This window comes from Molossus molossus, unplaced genomic scaffold (assembly GCF_014108415.1).
Source record: "Molossus molossus isolate mMolMol1 unplaced genomic scaffold, mMolMol1.p scaffold_m16_p_4, whole genome shotgun sequence".
NCBI classification, from domain to species: Eukaryota; Metazoa; Chordata; class Mammalia; order Chiroptera; family Molossidae; genus Molossus; species Molossus molossus.
The window spans coordinates 75,236,319-75,260,963 of record NW_023425377.1 but is presented as its reverse complement, the minus strand read 5'-3'; the positions used below and the strand labels follow the sequence as shown (position 1 = coordinate 75,260,963).

Here is a 24,645-nt window from a genome sequence, read left to right as displayed (position 1 = left end):
CAAGAAAATCTTGCGTTATGAATGAATTTCACTTGGTCATGGTGTATTTTCTTTTTTTTTTTTTTTATCCTCACCCGAGGACATTTTTCCATTTTTTATTCAAATAGAGTGGGAGGGAGAGAGGAAGAGAGAGAGAGAGAGACATCGACGTGAAAGGGACACATCAAGTGGCTGCCACCCGCACGACACAACCAGGACCAGGGACAAACTGCAACCGAGGTACGTGCCCCTAGCAGGAACCGAACCCGGGTCTCTCTGGACTGCAGGCTGACGCTCTAACCGCTGAGCCAAACCGGCCAGGGCTAACCGTTGACCTTTTGATGCATGGGGTGATGCTCAGCCAACTGAGTCACACTGGCCAGGGCATTGACTATACTTATTTTAAATTCCCCATCTGATGTTTCCAAATTCCCTTCCATACCCAAGTCTGGTTCTGATGCTTGCCTCCTCATTTTAGACTCTTATCTTTTTTTTTTTTTTTTAATTTATTTTTTCCATTGATTTTTTTTAATTTGATTATTTTATTTTATTTTATTTTTGTTATAGATGTTTCTCGTTTATTACCCCATGGACACCCTCCTCATACCCCCCATCCCGTCCCTGGCTTTGTTGTCCGTATGAGTTCTGTGGTTTATCTCTTCCCTCCCTCCACCCCTCCCTTTTCTGAGGGTTGTCAGTCTGTACCCTACTTCCACGTCTCTGGGGCTACCCTATTCCTCAGACTGTTATGTTCATTATATTCCACAAATAAGTGAGGTCATGTGGTATTTGTCTTTTTCTGCTAGGCTTGTTTCACTTAGGATAATACTTTCCAGGTCCCTCCATGTCATCTCAAAGGATAAGAAATCTTTCTTCCTTACAGCTTAATAGTACTCCACTTTTCATATGTACCACAGCTTTTTTATCCATTCATCTACTGATGGACATTTGGGCTGTTTCCAGATCTTAGCTATTGTAAATAGTGCTACTATGAACATGGGGGTACATATATTCTTTCTGATTGGTGTTTCAGGCTTCTTAGGGTATATTTCTAGAAGTGGGAACACTGGATCAAATGGCAATTCAATTTTTAAATTTTTGAGGTAACCCCATATTGTTTTTCATAGTGGCTGCACCAGTCTGCATTCCCACCAGCAGTGCACTAGAGTCCCCTTTTCTCCACACCCTTGCCAATATTTGTTGTTTGATAATTTGTTGATGGCGGCCATTCTGACAGGTGTGATGTGATACTTCATTGTTGTTTTAATTTGCATCTCTGATGATTAGTGATGTTGAGCATTTCTTCATATTAGACTGTTATCTTTTTCTTGCCTTTAAACATGTCTTGCAATCTTTTGTTGAAAGTTTGACATGATGTATTGGGTAAAAGGAAGAGCAGTAGATAGGACTTTAGTGTGTGTTTTTTCCAGCTAGAAGTTAGCCTGTTTAGTGGTTGCTGTAGCTATTGTGTGGGAGACTAAAGCTTTCTCTAGTGTCCTTATTTTTGTCTCCCTGATTTCCTTTGGGTTCTTCTACAGACTCCTTAAATAGGGGCTAAGACCAGCAATTCTTTTAACTATTCCCATCATACAGGAGCCCTAGGAGTAAGCAACATGAGTTCTTTTATATGTCTTTAGGCCACTGCTACTTTTCTGAATTCAGAATAAAAGCTTAGTTTTTCAAACCTACCCAATTAATCCTTGGGGATCTAAATAAATCCATTTCATAAAGACAAGTTCCAGACTCACACCCTTGAAAATCGTCTTGACTTAATGTTTTTCACAATTTTTAAAAAACTACCTTATCTACTTCTCACAAGAAGATGTCAGATTTGAATACTTTTTACATATATTAACTACAGTCTTCCACACACCACAGTAAAGTAGTCATTCACCTGTAGAAGACACGAAATGAGTCAGTTTATCAGCTAGAAACTGAGACCTTTGTCAGAGTGTTGATGCGGGCGGTTCAGACCTTGAGGCCCTTGACTGCTCTGCTTCTCATGTCTGCATAAGCTGATGAGTGAGTTGGGCTGATGGTGTAAGATGAGAGGGGCACATGGTCAGAGGCCTTCTGTTTTACACTTGCCTTCCTGAAATCTCTGCACCCTTCTCCTTTCCCCTTTAAATGCTTTTTTGCAGGTCTTTGGGTGAGTGGTGGGGCACTTTCACATCCTGAATGAAGGTGCTGAATGTTGCATAGGCCTTAGTCAGTAGTTTTCCCACACTCATTAGTGAAGAAATAATAGCCATTGCAGGGCTCTTGCCTAGTTTGGAAAAAGTAAAGGTGTATGCCTCTAGAGGCAAGGCCTATGGGGAGTAGAGTCAGCATTGAGTAAAATGGGGCTATTTTCTTTAATTAGGAGCCTTGGAATCCAAAGCAGTTACTCCCTCTGAGCCCAATCCCTCCATCACATTAATTAGCCACACAACTGAATTCCCTGCTCCACCCCATGTGTCCCAGAGCTCTTGCCTCTCATTACACTTCCTGCCAGTTCTTGGGACAGACATAATATTTTACACAATTTCTCTGGAGGGGACTTCTAATTATACTCTTACCTAGTCTTGTTTCATTACAGCTTTCAATTCTCCGGGCAGTAAGCAGCTCTGAATTATGTAATGTTTGGGTAATGCCAATTTACTTAGGATTTTTTCCTCTCTAGAGAACCAGTGAATATCAATTAAGTATCTTACACGTAATTAGGCTTTGGGGGAGGAAAGACAATGAGACATAACTACTGTCCTTAAAAGAGTAAAGGTCAAAGAGGAGAGAAATATGTAAACAATAAATAAGATAGCTAATGTGACCAGTTAATCCATTTAGGAAGTCTCAAGGAGAGGATGTTGAACTTGGAGGGGTCAAGGAAACCCATATGGAAGAGTTGATGCAAGCTAAGTGTAGAGGGCTTATGTGGAGTGTTGAATGAGCATGCCAATCCTGCGTGTAAGGCTCAGAAAAAACCATAACACATTCTCAGACATGTAAAAGGACAGTCTTAGAAGTAGAAGATAAAGCTGGAGGGGTGAAATGAGACATATAACACACACACACAGACATGCATTAACACTATTTATCAGTCTCAATTTAAATGTTCGCTGAGGTTGATGGAATTCATTCGCATTTGATAAGATTATATTTTAGAAAGGTAACCTGTTCCCCACAGTAGAGTGGAGTAAAGGGGTCCTGTTTGTTTTGTTTTTCTTTGGGGACATGCCCCTAGGGGAACCGAACCCAAGACTCTAGTCTGCAGGCCGACACTCTAACTGCTGAGCCAAACTAGCCAGGGCAGGGGTCCTGTTTATATTTGCTACATAGTGAACTACCAAGAAGCACAGTGGTTTAATACAACCACAATTTATTTAGTTTACAGTTCTGTTGGTTGACAGTTTGGGCTGTGTTTAGCTGGGCTTGTGTCTGCAGCTGGTTGCCAGTTTGGCTTAGGGGTTACTCATCTTAACTTGTCACGTCCAGGTGGGGCCTGTATACATGCTGCCAGAAGGTTCAGAAGAGCACAAGCTCGACTGCGCAAGTGTTTGTCAGGCCCCTGATGTGTATGTTATGTTTGCCTTGTACCTTGTAGTCAGTGCAATCACATAGGTAAACCCAGAGTGGAAAGGTATTCAGAGCTACATAGAGGGGTGTGGGCACAGGGAAGTGAGGAAATGGTTGCTATTTTTGCAGTCACCACAGAGCCTGTATTGCAAGTGTCTTTTGGAGAGGGAATAGTTTTATACAGATAAAACTGACATATAATAAATCACATTCTTAAAATTAGATTAGCTTTGACCTCTGTGTGCACTTGTGAAGCCATCACCACAATCAAGTTGGTGAACCCCCAAAGTTTCCTCTTATCCCTTTGTAATCCTGAATATTCCCCAGGCAGCCAGTGAACAGGCAAGGTTTTTGTCCTCTGGAGTTTTGAGGTACTAAAATGTGTTCATTTGTTTATTCAGTGAATAGCACTCGTGCTTCTATTCCAGACCTGTGGCCTCCTCCATGCAAGGTCTTGCTTAACTAGAGACTGGTATCTTAGTTCCATTCGGTTCTGGGCCTTAGAAAAACCATGGTCTTCTCTTCACTTCATTTTTCCTGCACTTTCTTTGATTCTTCTGAGAATCTGGGGCATAAGGGTGGGAGAACTATTGGCATGTAGTGTATAAGGCCACAGATGCTGCTAAATTTTTACAATGCACAGGATGGTGCCCACTATAAAGAATTATCTGGCCCCAAATGCTAACAATACCCAGGTTGAAAAACTCTGATAGAGTAATAATTTTCTCTACCAGGAACTAACTGAAAGATGGAGGACAAATCAGATAGTTCTCTTGGCTTGATCTAATTTGCCCAGGTCACCAAGGCCAGGTGCCCCACCGAATGGTTGGTAGTAAGACATTATTGCACTGAATAAAGAGATTTTTTTTCCAGAAATAGTCAGCATGTACCTCACCCTCAGACATCTGCTAGAGAAGAGTGCAGCTGGGCAGAGCTTTCTGGGTCACAGCATTCTGTCAATAGATCTACCTCTTTTTGGTACAAGATGGGAGCACAAATAAATGCAGTGTTCATAAATGTGATGCCCACTGCTTTTTGAGAATGTATGTATTAGACACTTAAACACTAATTTTCTGTAATCACCCCAACAACTGAGAATCTGAGGCTGCTTAGAAACAGTCAGTATCCTAATAAATGGTAACGTGAGGATTCAAACACTGGAATCTGCCTAATCTGAATCCATTGATCACCAAAAGGGTTCCACAGTCATTGAGACAACCCAAGATAGGGGTGTGTGTGTGTGTGTGTGTGGTTTTTAATGTTTTTTTGTTTGTTTGTTTTTTTAGTTTTTAATTTTTACTCTCTGTTTAAGAGATTCTCCCCATGGAGTTGAGCCAGTGTAAAAGATGATTTATTTTCCCAGTTCCCTATTGTGTAGGGAGTTCTTTCTGGGGACATTTCCTTGTTCAATCCTTAGTCTCTAGGTCCAGGCAAGTTCTCTCCTGTAGTCCAGATCTGATCAGCATGTGGTGCTCCTAGGACTGAGGCTTGCATGGGGCTCCCTCTCTTACATGGCTTTCTTGGGACTCTGAGTCAGAGTTCTGGGTACTTTAAGAAACTTCTTTGTAGTGTCTACTTTGAGAGCAAATTCTGATTTTTGTTGATCCATATGAACCAGCAGATCTGAAATAAGAGTCCAAAGCAATCCACTCTATCTTCCTTGCCTGGTTGACGCTTTGCCAAATCTTCACATGCCTGGCTCCCATAGCCTGGTCAACAATAGCCAGTTTTTCCAACTCTATCCTACTGATTATAGATTTTCCCCCTATACTGCATGGCACCCCCCAGCCCCAACAACACACCCATGGCAGTGCAAGCTATCTGTAGTTAATAGGGTTTAAGGGACAGAAGAGCCCCTGACTGGCTGAACTGAACTTTTATGTGGTCAATGTAGACCTTGGTGGCCTTCATGGATCTTGTGGTGGCTAGCAATTATTGAGTGCTTGTGCCAGACACTGTTCTGAGCTCCCTTGTGTGTAACGCTTAATCCCTACCAGAACTCTTTAGGCAATGTATTGTCATTTGTCATTTTTATTATTATAGATGAGGGTATGGAGGCACAGAGAAGTAACTTGGGCAAGACTGTACCATTCATTCGTGAATGATGAAAATATTTGAGCCCAGAGCCGTCTTAGCCGCTATTCTACCCCTCAATTTGATAAATGCTATGAAAACTGGAATGAGTAGGAAGACAGTGGCCAGTATAGACCTCTGAAGAGTGAACAGTTTTTTATTTGAAGCCTAACTTGTGAGAAGGAGCTAGGCATGTGAAGATTTGGTAAAGCATCAACCAGGCAAGGAAGATAGAGTGGATTGCTTTGGACTCTTATTTCAGATCTGCTAGTTCATATGGATCAACAAAGATCAGAATTTTCTCTCAAAGTAGACATTACAAAGAAGTTTCTTAAAGTCCTCAGTATAGGTCAATGGCTGCCACCAAAACAAGATACAGTAAATAAAATGTTATGGGGTTACAGAAGTCAGTATGACACAGTCCAGTTATCAGTTCCAGACAGTCCAGGGAAAACATGGTCCAATGGGCATGGTGTGTTCTAGCTAGCACATAACAGAGGGGTAAAAATGAATAAGGTGTAAACATTAGTTGTCACTCTTCCTCTTCTCCCCTGCTGTATTTCTTTACTTGCTTTCTCCTCTTTTGATGCTTGTAGGAGTCTGCATTCTTTTGATTGATTGAGATAGAAACATTGATGTGAGTGAGAAACAGCAATCGGTTGCCTCCTGCACATACCCCAAATGGGGATTGAACCTGCAACCTGATTATGTGCCCTGACTGGGAATCGAACCCACAACCTTTTGGTGTAGGGGACAACACTCCAACCACCTGAGGCCACACTGGCCAGGGCAGGAGTCTGCATTCTTGAAATAGTTTATTTTCACAAGAAGTTTGGTTATTGGTTGGTCATTCTTTTTCGTTGGTAGATGGTGACACTTTGGGTGTGCTACTTCAAGTTTGTCTTTAGTTCCGGAATGTCTTCTAGTATATCATGAATAGCATTTCTTCTCTATGTCTGCAGACTACATATTCAGGAATACTAATTATCAGCACTTTGGATCTCTGTTGTCATTAACTTGCATGATCTCACCAAGAGTAAGCTCCTCTGCTGAAAAGTCTCCGCAGAGCCCTTTTCATGTCCCTGTTCTTCAGACTGTAGATGAAGGGGTTCAGCATGGGGGCAACCACCGTGTACATCACTGAGGCTATTGAACTCTTTCTGGAGGGATGGGCTGTTCCAGAAGTGAGGTAGACCCCAAGACCAGCACCATAGAACAGGGAGACAACTGAGAGGTGAGACCCACAGGTGGAAAAGACTTTATACTTACCCCCAGCAGATGAAATGCCCACTATGGATGAGATAATTCTAGAATAAGAAAAAAGAATCCCAATCAGGGGAATGATACCCAGCAGGCTAGTTACAAAATACTGTAGGATGTTGTTGGCAAGGGTGTCAGAGCAGGCAAGCTTGAGGATCTGAGCAAGTTCACAGAAGAAATGGGGGATTTTTGTCTCTTTGCAAAAGGACACCCTCAATACCATCAAACTTTGCAACAAAGAATAGGCCAGGCAGATTAACCAAGAAAGCAGAAGCAGGAGACTACAGAGGCGAGGGCTCATGATGACTGTGTAATGCAAGGGGTGACAGATGGCCACAAACCGGTCATAGGCCATCACTGTCAGTAGCAAATTATCTAGTTCAGCAAAAATCATGAAGAAATACATCTGTGTAAGGCAACCTTCATATGTGATGACTTTGCTCTGTGTCTGAATGTTCACCAGCATCTTTGGGATGGTGGTAGAAGTGAAACAAATGTCAGTGAAGGACAAGTTGGAGAGAAAGAAGTACATGGGGGTGTGGAGGTGGGAGTCAGAGATGATAGCCAAGATGATGAGCAAGTTTCCTGTAACACAGATTAGGTACATGTAAAGGAACCATCCAAAGATGATGGGCTGCAGGTCCATATCTTCTGAAAGTCCCAGAAGGATGAATTTTGAAGTAGCTGTTTGGTTCCCTGTTTCCATACACATTTATGGGAATTGCCTGGAAAGAGGAAAAAAAATAATGTTAAAACTAACAAAACAGGAATATGCCATTCATTTCAAGCTCATTCACTCACTAAGTTTTATGTTTTATCTAAGAATTTTGTTTTCTTAAGTTGGTGAAAATTTCTTAAATAATACCTTTCCTTCCCTGCTTCCACCACTACTACCTGGAACACTTTCTCTTTAAAGTGAATGTCCCACACTATTTAGGATTCTCCTTTGGATTGTCCTTGACTCCTGGCTAGTCCATCTCTATATAATTCCTGTGCAAGGACAATCAGCTTCCTGAGCATCTCCTTTCTGCCTTGTAGATGTGGTCTGTTTGGATCCCAGGGAAATGTAGAGAACGGGGAGTTGCAGAATTTAATGATTTTTTTTTAAGAGAAAGTTTATTTAGAAAGTTACAGAGGTAATAAAAGTGAACCTTAGAAAAATGGGCTTGGAAAATAAGTTACAGAGGCAAAAGAAGGGCCTGTGGAGCCTAGGAAAGTATACTTGAAAAGAAGACTGGAGTGGGCATGCTCTGGGTTGGGAAGGGGAGAGAGTGCGAGCTAATGGTGGTTCTTGTTTGCCCTCATGCCATTTGCCAGTATCTTGAAATAGACAATTCTGTGTCTCAAGATTGACTCAGAGAAGGTTATTGGGGAAAAATTCTATTGTTAATTCTTTAAATATTATAGTAATGTTATTACTGTGCCAATTTATCCCTCTGCTATTGTAATGATCAGTGTACCATAATACGCCTCAATACCAAAGACCAAATCAGACCATACATTCTAAGAGTGTCCTGCATGTTTGTGCTGTAGTTTGGTTTTTTTTTTATCCTCACCCAAGGACATTTTTCCATTTTTTGTTCAGATAGAGGGGAGGGAGAGAGGAAAAGAGAGAGAGAGAAAAACATCAACTTGAAAGGGACATCAAGTGGCTGCCACCCACACGACCAACCACGGCTGGGGACAAACTGCAACCGAGGTACGCACCCTCAGCAGGAACCGAACCCGGGTTTCTCTGGACTGCAGGCCAACGCTCTAACCACTGAGCAACACCAGCCAGAGCTGTGCTGTAGCTCTTTAACTTTCTGTAGGTTGTGCCTTTTCTATTTTATTTTCATTTAGCATAGTACCTCGTACATAATAGGTGCTCTATAAATATGGGTTAGAAGAAATTTTCAAAAAACAGTAGAGGAAATTTCCTATCAAAACCCTTTAACCAAGAACAAAAACACCCATTTATCATGAAGACATTTTGATTGAACATAAAGAAAATGATAGATTTCTACCTTTTATTTCACCCTATTAAAAGGGGGGGGGGATGCTTAGTTTCTGTTCAAATTTTAGGTCTCTGCTACAAGAGGGAATTTATAAACTCAGAGACAGCTGTCTTCAATTTTATACACACATAAGAAAAAACCCTTCCTTGGAGTTAAAATGTGTCCCTGTAAATTGCACAGTCTGAGTGCCTATGGCATGACAGGGTCTGAATTAGGACTTAGTGTAGAAAGGTAAGAGGCATGAGCTCTGCCTTTCTGTAGCTCTGAGTACCAGGGAAATACTGCTGCCTTTGACTCCTCTGCACTAATTAAAACACTTGCAAACCCCTTGATGACCGATTAGAAATACTACCTGATCAAAGTTAAGGAATATTAAATTAGTTGAAAATCCAAGAAAGTGTGTAAAAGATTATTGACGATGACAGGCACTTTAAAAACTAATAGACAAATACAGGGATGGGCAAAAGTAGGTTTACAGATGTATGTAGAACACAGTTTACTCTTTTAAAAAAAAAATTTCCATCACCATTTTATTCTTATTTGTAAATTGTTTTATTTTCCAATAAACAACCATAAACCTACTTCTACCTACCTCTGTATAGATAGATCAATGGAACAAATTGAACAATCAAGAAAGTCACTAGCTAATATGAGACTTTAGTTTACAGTATAGATATATCACAAATCAACCCATAAAAGATAAATGATATAATAAACAATGTTTAGAAATTTTTAATACCTCAAAATAAATAGCTAATAGAAAAGAGAGTGACTGGCAAAATTGAGAACAGAACACTATTAAAAATGAATACAACCTTGGCCAGTTTGGCTCAGCAGTTAGAGCATCAGCCTGCAGTTCAGGGAGACCCAGGTTTGGTTCCCGCTAAGGGTGCGTACCTTGGTTGCAGTTTGTCCCTGGCCCTGATTGAGTTTTGCCGGTGGCAGCCACTTGATGTGTCCCTTTCACGTCGATGTTTCGCTCTCTCTCCCTCCCACTCTATCTGAATAAAAAAATGGGAAGATGTCCTTGGGTGAGGATTAAAAAAAAAATGAATCTAGATAATATATTTATATGACTTCTTGAAGTGTAAAAGCATCCTAAGCAGATCAGTGAAAGCAATCACAAAGGAATAGATAAGTAGTTTAAAGTACATACAATAAACCATCTGTTTGTCAGTATACCAAATGACATTAAAAGGCAAGTTAAAATCTGAGGGAGGGAGAATTCATAATTTATGAAAAAATATAAAAGTGCAGAAACAAATTATAAAGCTCTTAAAAATAAAAGGCTAAATACAGGTATATAAAACATTAAGTAGTGCTCAAATTTCATACTAAATCTACAAGAACTAAAATAGAGTGAAAATTAGATGCCATTTTGGAGCACTTTTAGGTTTATAGAAAAATTGAGCAGAAAGTATAGTATAGAGTTCCCATATACTACTCCCCTTTCTTTACCCCTCCCCTCAGTTTTGCCTATAATTAATGTCTTGCATTGATGTGATACATTTGTTGTGGTTGATGAACTGATATTGATGCTTTTATTATTACAGTCTATAATTTACAGGGTTATCTCTGTGATGTACAGTGTTACGGATTTGGCCAAATGCATAATGTTGTTTATCTACCACTATAGTATTATGTAAACTGCCCCAAAAATCCCATGTTTCACCTATTTGTCCCTCCCCTCTCCAACCACTGGCAACCCCTGATCTTACTGTCACTATAATTTTAACTTTTTGAGAATGTCATATGGTCAGAATCATGTAACGTTTTCACACTGGCTTTTTTCACTTAGCAATATATATTTAAGATTCCGCCTCCATGTCTTCTCATGGCTTGATAGGTCATTCTTTTTATTGCTAAATAACGTTCCATTGTCTAGATATACCACAGTTGATTTATCCATTTCCTATTGAAGAACATCTTGGTTGCTTCTAATTTTTGGCATTTATGAATAAAGCTACATAAAATTTGTGAGCAGGTGTTTGGGTAGACACAATTTTGCAGCCCATTTGTGTCAATACTAGGAGTGCAGCTACCGGATCATATGTTTTTCTCTAAAGAAATAGAAAAAAATTCATCAAATTTAATGAGAATATCAAATGCTGGTGATTGGCATGACAGTGTATAAAGATACCTTTTGGCTCAGATGTTCTGGAGATCAAGATAGTAAGCATTAAGAACTTTCCAACTGTATGTATAGACTGGGAACCCTCTATTTTAATGCTATGAAAATAGGTTTCAGATTGGTCAAAAGAATGTAGGTACGAGACTGTCAACAGTCTTACTTGTGGCACTTTAGAGTGCGCTGTAGAGCATTGCTGTTGAATTCTGATGTTTATAGTAGTGGAAGTTTTTGAACAACCCAAATAGAATGGTGGAAAAACACCAACATGACAAAGTGTCCATGTTATAATGTTGAGTGGAAACAATGGGACAGAATGCCATTCATATAGAACATTAGCAATTTGGAGATGGACTGTGACTAGAAAGAAACCAGAATATTCACGTTGCTTATATCTCTGAGAGGTGGGATTATGGGTACTTACATTCTTTCTATTTCATTTCTTTCTCTACACTTTCTTAATTTTCCACAATGAGCATATATTAATTTGTGATCAGAAAACAATAGAGGAATATATTCAATCAAGATGGCTCCTCTATTCTCCCTTTTTCTCTGGGGAAGGTCAGGTACAGAGTAATCCCACAGTAAAAGATAATTTATCATGAGCCATTATGATAGTATTTTGAGGATGAAAGAAAAGAGAAAGCAGGAATAAGAAATAAAAATGAGATGAAAACAAGGAAAATAAACTGTATAATAAGAGTTCTCCAGAGAAATAGAACCATCAGGTTTTGTGTGTATGTGTGTGTGTGTGTGTGTGTGTGTGTGTGGAGAGAGAGAGAGAGAGAGAGAGAGAGAGAGAGAGAGAGAGATTGATTACAGAATTGGCTCATGTGATTATGGAGGCTGACAAGTCCCAAGATCTGCACTTGGCAAATTGGAAACCCAGGGTACTAGTGTGTAGTTTCAGCCTGAGCCCAAAGGCCTGAGAACCAGAAAGCTGATAGTATAGTTCCATTCTGAAAGCTGGCAGGTTTGAAAACCAGGGAGAACTGATGTTTCACTTCTAGTCTGAAAGCAGGAAAAAGACCAATGTCCCAGCCCAAAGGCAGTCAGGCAGAAGGAATTATCTCTTTCTCAGCCTTATTGTTCTATTCAGGCCTTCAACTGATCAAATATTTACTATTACAAAGTCATATAGATTATAACTGATGTATTCAAAGACTGAAAAGGTCTGCAACTAGCTACAATTGTAATGAGTCTGATTATGAACTGGGAATAACATCCAATGACTTCAGGTTTCTCTGATGTGAGGCAGACATTACTATTGACTTCAGCAAAGAATTGGAGATATTTACTTTGATTTTGAGTAATTGATGGTAGTGGTGGTAGTGGTAGCGGGGTATGTGTGTGTAGCATACAGAATAAAGGATGGGGTTCAGGGTAGATTTTTTATATATGGGAGGAGTATAATCAATCTAGATCAGACATACAAATTACATTGCTTCAGGATCCCCAGGATTATAGGAAGATGGACGAGAGGAACTCTGTGAACAACTGATCCACGGGTATGTGGTAGGACATGGGGGTCAGGAATGGGTGAGGATGGCTGTTACTACAGTACTTTTTCATAAAATAGATAAATGTATAAGATTGTTATTTAGGAAGACTGTCTGTGGTATTGAAATGGCAAAATAAACTGCCACTGGACACTTCCTTTACTCACCAATGCTGCTTTAATTCAAGTTCTGCTAATATCTCGTCTATGCTACAAATTGATACTTGTCTAGCCCATTCTGCAGGGGATGTCAGAATAGTTCTAATCTCAACATTGTATGCATCTTAAAAATTGTTCAGTGGCTCCATATCTCTCCAGAAGAAAGCCCAAACGAGTGTCCTTCATGATCTGGCCCTGTCCTATTGCTCTGTCTTCACTTCCCATTCCACCACCCTCTTCCTGGTTTCTAATCCATCCTTTGTATTAAGGAGGACATTCCCCAAAACTTTTCCATGAGGCAGAAGGATGACTATTACTCTGAAGTATTGTCTGTGTAATTGCCTGCCTAATTCTTCCACTTTCTGGGGGAATGTTCTTTTGTTTGCTTGGGGCCTTGACTCTGTGAAGTTAATGCTCATATAAATTTAATAAGTTGCGACTGATTTTTGTCCAGCATACATGCAAATTATTTCTTTTCAGCTAAAAAGATTACCTAAAGGTTATTGTTTATTGCCCTGTGGGAATTCTCTATTTGGTAGAAAAGATAACCCCAAAGGCTCTAGTTTTATTTTTCTGTATTTTTACATCTAACTTACAAAACTAATTCAATCATTCTTGTCCTGTCTATATAAATTTCTGTTCTTCAAATGTTCTGCAAACTAATTTTACTCCCCTTGTTCTTCATTAAGAATTAAGTCTTTGGCATAGTCTCTCTATATATATTTGTATGAGACATATTTTTATCTATTGGAAAACAATGCTTTGACTTTAGATACTCGATGTCTTATAATTTTGGGAACATTTTGTGCATTTTCATAGCTTTGGACCTTTGCATTTACCAGCCCCTCTCACCAGGGAACCTCCTCTTTCATTATTCACATTGAAGAGTTCTATTCCTTCTTCTACACTGTCTTGAAATCTTTACTGACACCCCCATTCAGCACTAATCACTCTGTCTTTGGACATTCTTTGTGCCTTGGTAGACGGGACTACACGTGGGGCAAGCCATCACATTGCATGCATGTGTTTGTTTCTAGAATTTTCATCCTCCAGGAGAGCAATACATTACAGCTGCCTCTTTATGTGCAGCATCTAGTCAATGTTAGGCACAGGGAAGATGCTCTATAGATGTAGAAATATCCCACTGAAGCAAAAACTGGGAGAGGGAACTTTAAGTGGGGGAAAGAAGGTTATGAGAAGGCCCAGACCTGAGGCAGTAAGTGACAGCAGACCTGAAGACAAAAGTAAGAGAACATTAGGTCTGGCAAGGCTTGGAAGAGCCCTGTTCAGAGCCAGGGACTTTCCCTTGATTTTGGTGGGCTTTTCCTCTTCTACATTCCTGTCTATATGCCAGGAAAGCATGTAAGTAAAAGTTCTATCCCCTTCTTACCTCTTTGCCACAGCAGTTTCTGAGAATGCTGGGGCATCACAGTGGAGTATCTGAAGGTCTGAGCTCTATGTATCTGCTTCTCCCAGTGGAGGATAAATAAAGGCAGAGGAGCAGGGATAGACTGACACCTGGTGTAGCCCAAGGGAATTTCCTTCTGGCCTGGGACAGGTGAGCCTGAAGCAAAGGGCATAGGAGGATTATTTGGTTCTGAATCCCCTTCCTTCTCATTAAATAAATTGCTGTTTTGACTGTTTCTGGAGAGCCCCTCCCTTGAGGGTCAGTGGAGTGATCCCTTCTACCATTTGTGAGCAGGACTGGAGCCACATGTTGGATCCTATGTGTCAGGCTTTGAGTTCTGTGCACTGTGTAGCCTGTTTTGTTTCATCTGCAAAATCCCCCTCAGAACCTATGTACCCATATTATTATTATTTGATAGAAGAAAGCATAATAACATTCGTAAGTAATCTGCACAGGTCATGAGACAGAAAGGATTGAAGCCAACTTTAAATCGGAAAGTCTGGCCTGCCCCTTGTGGCTCAGTGGTTGAGCATTGACCCATGCACCAAGAGATCACAGATTCAAATCCCAGCCAGGGCACATGCCCAGGTTGTGGGCCAAATCCCCAGTGTGGGGCATGCAGGAGGTGGTGAATTAATATTCTCTCTCATTAATGTTTCTATCCCTCTCCCTTCCTCTCTCTGAAATCAGTAAAGAAAAGAAATAATTAAAATAAATGAGTAGGGGAGAAAAAATGGTGGCAGAGTGAATAGAAGCTATATAGGTGATCTCCCAGGACCAAACAGGAATTACAACTATAAGAAAGACAAATCGACAGAAAAAAGCAACAGAAAAGCAGCAGGAGAGAACCATATATCCAGGCATGAGGGTGGTGGGCTGGAAGCCTTAGCTGTAAGCAGCACACTCAGGGTTAAAATTCCAAGCCTGCTCCATGGCTCAGAGGGCCGGGACAGAGCACTAGATTGGCTACAGCCACACACCTTGGGCTCTGGCAGAGGAAGGGTGGACTAGACGGGAACTCTGTGGGGACACCTGGCATTTGGAGGGTGCTCAGAGTTTTTGCTGAGTCACAGAGACAAAGGACAGTGACCAACTTGCTCTTTCCCAGCCACACAGAATTGTGGCCAGCTTGCTCCTTCCTGGTGCTGTGGGGAGAAAAAGCAGCCCCTCCTTCAAAAATTCAACCCCCTCCAGGTGAACCAAAAAATATAAATTGAGGCTCATTAACAACAAGCATCTATCCCACTCTCTGGAAATCCTCTTACACAGAACACCAGAGGGCTAAATTCCAAGCCACTGAGTAACTGAGACATACTTTCAGGCAAAAAGCTAGAGGATAACTGAAATGTTCTTGGGCTTACAGATCTACCGAGGAAAGTAATACTTGACAGTGGGGTTTAACATGGGCCCCCTCACACTCATCCAAACCCAGATGAGGGAGTCACAAACAGCAGAACATCAACACACACAGGGAAAATTTGGCAGGCTCCAAAACAAACTAAGATAGCCAAAATGGTGAAACAGAAACAAATCTCAAATGAAAGAACAGAGGACTCTACCAAAGATGAGATCAATGAAATGCAGTTAAGCAAGTTATCAAAGGTAGAGTTCAGAACCATGATCTCGAAGCTCAACAGCATGAGTAAGGATATCAACACCATGAGTAAAGATAGAAACATTGAAAACCAACCAAATGGAAATGAAGAATGACATAGCAGAAATAAAGAACACACTGGAGCCCTGGCCAGTTTGGCTCAGCGGTTAGAGCATTGGCCTGCGGTCCGGAGAGACCCGGGTTCGGTTCCCGCTAAGGGCACGTACTTCGGTTGCAGTTTGTCCCCGGCCCTGGTGGTCGTGTGGGTGGCAGCCACTCGATGTGTCCCTTCACGTCGATGTTTCTCTCTCTCTCTCCCTTTCTCTCTCTCCCTCCCACTCTATCTGTACAAAAAATGGAAAAATATCCTCGGGTGAGGATAAAAAAAAAAAAAAAAAAAAAAAAAGAACACACTGGAAGGACTTGCCAGCAGAGTAGAGGAAGCTGAGGACAAGATGAGTAAATTAGAAGACAGGGTAGAAAAAAAATCAACCAATCAGAAAACCAAAAGGAAAAAACAAATAGGAATACAGCTTAAGAGAACTGTGGGACAACTGGAAATGTAATAATATTTGCATCACAGGGGTCCCCTAAGAAGTAGAAAATAAGCAAGGGTTAGAGAAAATATTTGAAGAAATAGTGACAGAAAACTTTCCTAACTTGGTGAAGGAAGAAGGCATTCAAGTTCAAGAAGCACAGAGAGCCCCAAGTAAGAAGAACCCAAAGAGGCCCACACCAAAACACATAATAATGAAAATGCCAAAAATTAAAAACAGAGAATCCTAAAGGCAGAAAGAGATAAGCAACGGGTTATCTACAAAGGAACCCCGATGAGGCTATCATCTGACTTTTCAACAGAAACACTACAGGCCAGAAGGGAATAGCATGAAGTAATCAAGGTCATGAAAAACAAGAATCTGAATCCAAGACTACTCTATTTACCAAGGCTATCATTCAAAATAAAATGTCAAATAAAGAGCTTCCAAGACAGAAAAAGAAAAAGAAAAAAAAGGCTAAGGGAATATATTAGCACCAAACTAGCACTACAAGAAATGTTAAAAGAACTGCTGCAATTAGTAGCAGAAATAGGAAGCTATTACCTATAACCACAATGAACAAAAATGGCAATAAGTACATAATCACCTTAATTGTAATTAATCACCTTAAATGTATTTGGTTTCAATGCTCCAATAAAAAGACACAGAGTAGCTGACTGGATAAGAAACATGATTCACATATGTGTACAAGAGACCACTTCACAACAAAAGACTCACATAGGTTGAAAGTAAAGGGATGGGAAAAAAAATCTTCCAAGCAAAATAAAAAATAAAAAAATTTAAAAGCGGGGATAGCAATACTCATATCTGATAAAAATAGATTTCAAAATGAAGGCTACAACTAGAGACAAAGAAGGCCACTACATAATATTAAAAGGATCTATTCAACAGGAAGATATAACCTTGGTAAACATATGCACCCAATCTAGGAGCACCAAAATATATTAAAAATCTTTTGGAGGACTTCAAAGGAGAAATCAATAGCAATACAATCATAGCAGTGAACTTCAACACCCCACTGTCATCGCTGGATAGATCCTCTAGACAAAAAAATAACAAGGAAACAGAGACTCTAAATGAAGTGCTAGATCAAATAGATATCTACAATAAATTACACCCCAAAATTGCAGAATTCACATTCTTCTTAATTGCACATGGGACATTCTCAAAAACAGATCACATGTTAGGGCACAAACTAAGTCTACAAGTTCAAGAAAATTGAAATCATATCAAGCATCTTCTCAGATCACAATGGCATAAAACTAGAAATCAATTGCAACAAAAACATGCAAAGACATTTAAAAACACAAAAACTAAAGAGCATGTTATTGAACAATAAATGGATTACCATGGAGATCAAGGGAGAAATTTAAAAATTTCTGGAAACCAAAGAAAATGAACACAAAACAACACAAAGTCTATGGGATGCAGCGAAAGCAATGCTGAGAGAACTTCATACCACTATAGGCCCACCTCAAGAAACAAGAAAAATTTCTAAATGACTACCTAACCTCACAACTTAAAGAACTAGAAAGCAAACAAAAAGAACACATGCAGCAAGTAGAAGGAAGGAAATAATAAAGATAAGAGCAGAAATAAAACACATTAAGACCACAAAAACAATTCAAAAGATCAATTAAACACAGCTCTTTTTTTGAAAAGATAAACAAGATTGATAAACCCTTACCTAGACTCACCAAGAAATAAAGAGAGAGAACCCAAATACACAAAATCAGAAATCAAAGAGAATTAAGTGACATCACAGAAATACAAAAGATTGTTAACAAATATTATGAATAATTATCCGGCAACATATTGGACAATCTAAGCAAAATGGACAAATTTCTAGCAACACATAGTCTCCCAAAACTGAACTGGGAAGAGATTGAAAACTTTAACAGACCAATAACAATGAAGGAAATTGATGACTCTCCCAGCAAACAAAAGCTGAGGCCTGGACAGCTTCATGGGAGAGTTTTATGGAGCATTCAAAAAACTAACACCTATTCTTCTCAAACCATTCCTGAAAATTCAAGAAGAAGGAAGACTTCCAAACTCATTTTATGAGGCCAGCATAATTCTATTTGCCAAACCAGAAAAAGACACTACAAAAAAACCCAAAACTACAGGCCAATATTTCTGATGAAAACAGATGCCAAAATCTTGAACAAAATACTAGCAAATTGGATGCAGCAATACATCAAAAAAATTATTCACCATGATCAAGTGGGATTATCCCAGGGATGCAAGCTGGTACAATATTTGCAAATCAATAAATGTGATACACCACATAAACAAAATGAAAGAGAAAAACCATATGATCATATCAATAGCTGCTAAAAAAGTATTTGACAAAATCCACCACCAATATTTGATAAAAAACGCTCAGCAATCTGGGAATAGAGGGAACATATCTCAACATAATAAAGGCCATATGTGAAAGACCTACAGCCAACATCATACTCAATGGGTAAAAACTAAAAGCATTTCCCTTAAGAACAGGAACAAGACAGTGATGCCCACATTCACTACTCTTATTTAACATAGTAAAGGAAGTCTTAGCCACAGCAATAAGACATGAAGAAAAAAATAAAAGGGATCCAAATTGGAAAAGGAAGTGAAACTCATTATTTGCAGATAACATGATATTATACACAGAAAACCCTAAAGACTCCATCAAAATCCTACCAGACTTAATAAATTTATTTGGCAAAGTAGCAAGATACAAAATTAATGTCAAGAAAGTGATGGCATTCTTATACACCAATGATGAACTCACAGAAAGAGGAACTAAAAAAACAATCCCATTTACCATCATGGCCAAAAAATTAAGATAACTAGGAATAAACTTAAACAAAGCAATAAAGGTTCTATTCACAGAAAACTATAGGTCATTGGAAAAAAAAATAGAGGAAGACATAAAAACATGGATGCACATACCTTTTTCATGGATTGGAAAAATTAACATCATTAAAATGTCCATACTACCCAAAGCAATCTATAGATTCAATGCAATCCCCATCAAAATACCAATGAGATACTTCACAGAACTAGAACAAATACTTCAAAAGTTCATGTGAAGCCAAAATAGCCCTAGAATAGCCCCAGTAATCTTTAAAAAGAAGAACAAAGTTCGAGGGATCACATTACCAGATTTCAGGTTATACTTCAAAGCCACTGTAATCCAAACAGCCTAGTACTGGCACAAGAACAGGCACATACATCAATGGAATAGAACAGAGAATGCAATAATTGACCCAAAATATTTTGCTCAATTAATATTTGACAAAGGTGGCTAGAGCATACATTGGAGTAAAGGCAGGCTCTTTAATAAATGGTGTTGGAAAAATTGGACAGCTCCATGCATTAAAAAAAAAAAAAAAAAATGAAATCAGACCATCAACTTACACCATACACAAGAATAAACTCATAATGGATAAAAGACTTAGTGTGACTTGTGAAACCATAAAAATCCTAGAAGAAAACATAGACAACAAAATTTCAGACATCATACACAGCAGAATTTTTGCTGATATATCACCTAAGGCAACAGAAACAAAGGAGAAAATTAACACATGAGACTACATCAAACTCAAAAGCTTCTGCACAGCAAAAGCAATATCCATCAAAATGGAAAGAGAACCTACTGTATGGGACAGCATAATTGCCAATGATACATCACATAGGGGTTAATTTCCAAAATATATAGATTGCTCATACAACTCAATAAAAGGAAGACAAAGAACCCAATTAAAAAATGGGTAGAGGAACTAAATATACACCTCTCCAAATAGGACATACAAATGACCAAGAGATATATGAAGAAATGCTGAGTTATATTTATCTAATTTATCTATATTTACTAATCAGAGAGATGCAAATTAAAACAATAATGAGGTATCATCTCACTCCTGTCAGAATGGCTGCCATCAACAAATCATCAAACAACAAGTGTTGGTGAGGATGTGGAGAAAAGGGGACTCTAGTATACTGCTGGTGGGAATGCAGACTGGTGCAGCCACTATGGAAAACAATATGGTGTTACCTCAAAAAATTAAAAATTGAACTTCCATTTGACCCAGTGATTCCACTTCTAGGAATATACCCTAAAAAGCCTAAAACACCAATCCGAAAGAATGTGTTCCCCCAAGTTCATATCAGCACTATTTACAATAGGTAAGAACAGGAAACAGCCCAAGTGTCCATCAATAGATGAGTGCATAAAAAAGCTGTGGTACATAGACACAATGGAGTACTATGCAGCTATAAGAACAAAAAATCTCTTATCTTTTTAGATGACTTGGAGAGACCTAGAAAGTATTATCCTAAGTGAAACAAGCCAAGCAGAGAAAGTCAAATACCATATGATCTTACTTGTGGAATATAATGAACATAACAGTCTGAAGAACAGGGTAGTCCCAGAGATGTGAAAGTAGGTTAGAGACTGAAAACCCTCAGAAGACAGCATGGGGGGTATGAGATAAATCACGTAGCTTATATGCACTTACACATAACCAATGGACAAGGACAACAAAGCTGGGGACGAGACAGGGAGGGAGGCAGAGGAGGGTGTCAATGGGGGGAAAAGGAGAAACATCTGTAACAAAAATGAAAGAAAGAAAGAAAGAAAGAAAGAAAGAAAGAAAGAAAGAAAGAAAGAAAGAAAGAAAGAAAGAAAGAAAGAAAGAGAAAGAAAGAAAGAGGAAAGAAAAAAAGAAAGAAAGAAAGAAAGAAAGAAAGAAAGAAAGAAAGAAAGAAAGAAAGAAAGAAAGAAAGAAAGAAAGAAAGAAAGAAAGAAAGAAAGAAAGAGGATAATCTGCTTCCTGACCCAGGGCACTTGGCCTGTGTTCTCCCCCTGATAACCCAACTATTTCAGTTCCCTGGACACTCTAGGAAGAGATCACCTACTCACTGTGCTCTGCCCTTTGGGGCTTTCTGGTATACCACTGGAAAGCACAGAGTGGCACCTGCTGCATCAAAGATATAGGAAGTGTGGATGGCTGAGACCACAGGAGTAGAGCACAGAGTTGGCACACAGTAATTTAAGGCAAAGCCCCTGCTTCTGGATATTCCTGTAGAGCTGTCCACTTCTTCCTCTGTATGTGTAATCAGCCCAGTCAATCACAAAGAGCGACATAATGTTAGGGTCTTGGTTCCATTCCTACTCAGGAAACTAGGAACAGTTTAAAAATGTACCTCAGAAAAAATAAATAAATAAAAATGTACCTCAGATATAAAGGTGGTTTAAGACCTCCAGACTCTGCTTAGCAATGTCTAAAGGTTGGGAAACTGAAGTGAGACTGAGAGGCTGACAATTTAATTTTGAATCCTTGTCTGCTATATTTAATTATCTTTGTGACATGATGCAAGTTCTTAATATCTCTGAGTCTGACTTGATTCCGAGTTGATGCAACTGCATTAAGTAATGATTAACAGTGGACGCTCCCCCATGAGGTCAATATGTGATAGATGTATAAAGTAAGGGAAAAATAATTTAAAGATGTTATCTTTAACAATAATAAGGCTGATCCTCATGTCATTCAACTTAAATGTCCTGTGACAGGAAGTTATTATTTCCCTTGATCCCTGAGAGAACATTTTATTTTTGTCCTCATATAAGTAGATATTTAGTATTTAGAAAAAAACTATTGAATCTCATTTATATTTGATTCCCTAGCCTACACTTCCTTGTCACAGAGGAAGGATTAAATACAAAACAAAACAAAAATATCTTTCAAATACTAAATACACCCCTCTTGGTTAATAAAAACAGCATAGACGGTATGGCTCCCACAAATTAGGTTCTTTCCTCCTTTTCAAGGATGTCCCGTAGAACTAGAGAAAAGATAAAATAGTGTTTGTTTTGAACTATTTAAATTGTCTATTTAATGGTCACATGGGACCAATTATTTTTCATTTTTGTATCTATAACATTGAAGGTGTCCCGGTTACATTGAAGGACAAAATCTAATGCATGTCTCAGAATTTCTCCTCATGGGTCTCTTAGAAGATCCAGAATGGCAGCCCTTCCTCTTCTGGCTGTTGCTGTCTGTATACCTGCTCACCATGCTTGGGAGCCTACTCACCATGCTGGTGGTCAGCTTTGACTCCTACTTTCATACCCCCATGTACATCTTCCTCTCCAACCTGTCTGGCTGACATTGGTTACACCTCCACTATGATCCCCAAGATGATAGTGGACATTCAGACTCAGTCATCTATGTTGGCTGCTTAATTCGGGTGTCTTTTAAAATTGCAGGGGGTTGGGGGGACTGTGCAGATGATATTCTCCTGACTGTGATGGCTTATGACCAGTTTGTGGCTATCCGTCACCCACTACTACCCAGTCATCATGAACTCATGCCTCTGTGGTTTCTTTTTTTTTTTTTATCCTCACCCGAGGATATTTTTCCATTTTTTTGTACAGATAGAGTGGGAGGGAGAGAGAGGAAGAGAGAGAGAGAGAGAGAGAAACATCGACGTGAAGGGACACATCGAGTGGCTGCCACCCGCACGACCAACCAGGGCCAGGGACAAACTGCAACCGAAGTACGTGCCCTTAGCGGGAACCGAACCCGGGTCTCTCCGGACCGCAGGCCGACGCTCTAACCGCTGAGCCAAACCGGCCAGGGCCCTCTGTGGTTTCTTAGTTTTGGAATCCCAGATTAGCCGTTTGCAATCCCAGCAGCATGATTTGATTGTGTTATAACTTACCTGCGTCAAGAATGTGGAAATCTGTCATTTCTTCTGTGATTCTTCTCAACTCCTCAACGTTGCCTGTTCTGACACCTTCACCAATGACATAGCCATGTATTTTGTTGGTGCCATCTCTGGTTTTCTCCTTATCTCAGATATCTTTATCTCTGACTTTGAATGTTTTTTCTTCAACCCATCACCAGGTGGGAAGTATAAAGCCTTCTCCACCTATTGTCTTTACCTCTCAGTTGTTTGCTTATTATTTATTTATTTATTTATTTATTTACTTGTTTGTTTGTTAGAGAGAGAGAGAAACATCAATGAGTTGCCTCTGGGGATTGATCTGCAACTTAACTATGTGCCCTGACTGGGAATCAAAGCCACCACTTTTGGTGTACAGAACAATGCTCCAATCAACTGAGCCACCCAGCCAGGGTGTTTGCTTATTTTATACAACAAGCATTGGAGTGTACCTTGGTTTAATTGTGTCAACTTCTCAAGGTCTCAGCGATGAACACTGTAGTCATCTCCATACTGAAATCCTTCACCTACAGTCCGAGGAACAGGGACATCTAGAGGGCCTTGCAGAGGCTCCTCAGCAAAGCAGCCTACTTGCAATACCTGGGTCATTTTTCTGGTCTTGATTAGAAAAGATTGCAAAACCAATTACCTAGACTTAGCAAACATGCCTCTCTGGTCACATAATTTTTGTAAATCTCATGGCTCTCATTTCTCTTGATATTTCATATTTGAATATTGTTTCTCTTAGTACATGGGATTAGAGGAATATTCTGAGATCTCACCTGTGTCAAAAACTACATCAAGCTTGAATCCTGTAGCATCTATGGAATATTGTTTTTATTACTTATGATCCAGATATCCTGGTGAAGCACAACTTTTTAAAAATATATATACATACAGTTCTCAACTCTTTCCACAATTCATGTCTATTGTCCAAAAACATTGTTATTGCTTGAATCTATTGAAGCAGGTTATGTGATAGAATGTATATAACTGGTCTTCAGTTTGGCTTCATATTAGAAGCATCTGGTGAGCCTTCAAATTCTCATGCATGAGTCCTACCACTAGGGATTCAGATTCAGATTGAATTGGATTGAGGTGTAGCATAGTGGATGGTGGTGGTGGCTGTGGTTACACAACACTGTGAATGTTCATAATGCCACAAAATTGTATACTTTAAAATGGTGAAGATACACAACAAAGCTGGAGATGGGGTGGGGGGCAGGAGAGGAGGGTGTCAATGGGGAAAAAATGAGAAACATCTGTAAAAAAAAAAACAAATTAATAAATAAAAATGGATAAATGACATTTATAAAAAAAATGGTGAAGATGATAAATTTTGTTATGTGTATTTTACCACAACCTAAAAAAAAATCCAACACACACACACCATGAAGCAGGGTAAAATATTCTTTCTTTCTTTATTTATTTTTATATTTTAAGCATGTCCAATTTATTGTATGTTAGTTACTCCTCAATAAGTCTGTTATATAAAATCAACATAGAATGTTTTTTGTTTAATTAATTTATTTTTGTTACAGATGTTTCCCCTTTTTCACCCACTGATTCCCCTCACCCCTCCCTCCCCACCCTGTCCCCACCTTTGTTGTCCATGTCCTTTGTTCATACATACATGCATATAAGTTCTGTGGTTTATCTTCCCCCCTCTACCCTCTCTTCAGGGGATTGTCAGTCTATGCTCCACTTCCATGTCTCTGGGACT

At 39.4% G+C, this 24,645-nt stretch overlaps 1 protein-coding gene and 1 pseudogene across 2 annotated transcripts; one reads left to right on the top strand and one right to left on the bottom strand.

The window, feature by feature from the left end:
- Positions 1 to 1,979: 1,979 nt before the first annotated feature.
- On the bottom strand, positions 1,980 to 10,996 carry LOC118615206 (olfactory receptor 7A17-like). 2 transcript variants are annotated; one of them, XM_036239881.1, is made up of 3 exons: positions 10,974 to 10,996; positions 6,655 to 7,571; positions 1,980 to 2,011 (listed from the first exon to the last, which is right to left on the bottom strand). In XM_036239881.1, the coding sequence occupies exons 2-3, from the start codon at positions 7,568 to 7,570 to the stop codon at positions 1,980 to 1,982; spliced, it is 948 nt and encodes a 315-aa protein (XP_036095774.1). In that variant the 5' UTR covers position 7,571; positions 10,974 to 10,996. The 2 variants fall into 2 exon arrangements, with proteins under 2 accessions (XP_036095774.1, XP_036095773.1); XM_036239880.1 differs by lacking the exon at positions 10,974 to 10,996 and having other exon boundaries at positions 6,655 to 7,576.
- LOC118643875 lies at positions 9,019 to 23,545 on the top strand (annotated as a pseudogene).
- The last annotated feature ends 1,100 nt before the right edge of the window (positions 23,546 to 24,645 follow it).

Excerpts from the sequence above, each read along its gene's own strand:
- LOC118615206 (XM_036239880.1), bottom strand. The coding sequence starts at position 7,576 with ATGTGTATGGAAACAGGGAACCAAACAGCTACTTCAAAATTCATCCTT. Across the intron at positions 2,012-6,654 it reads GGCTCTGCGGAGACTTTTCA|CCCAACTCACTCATCAGCTT; the intron begins GCAGAGGAGCTT and ends TTACACCATCAG.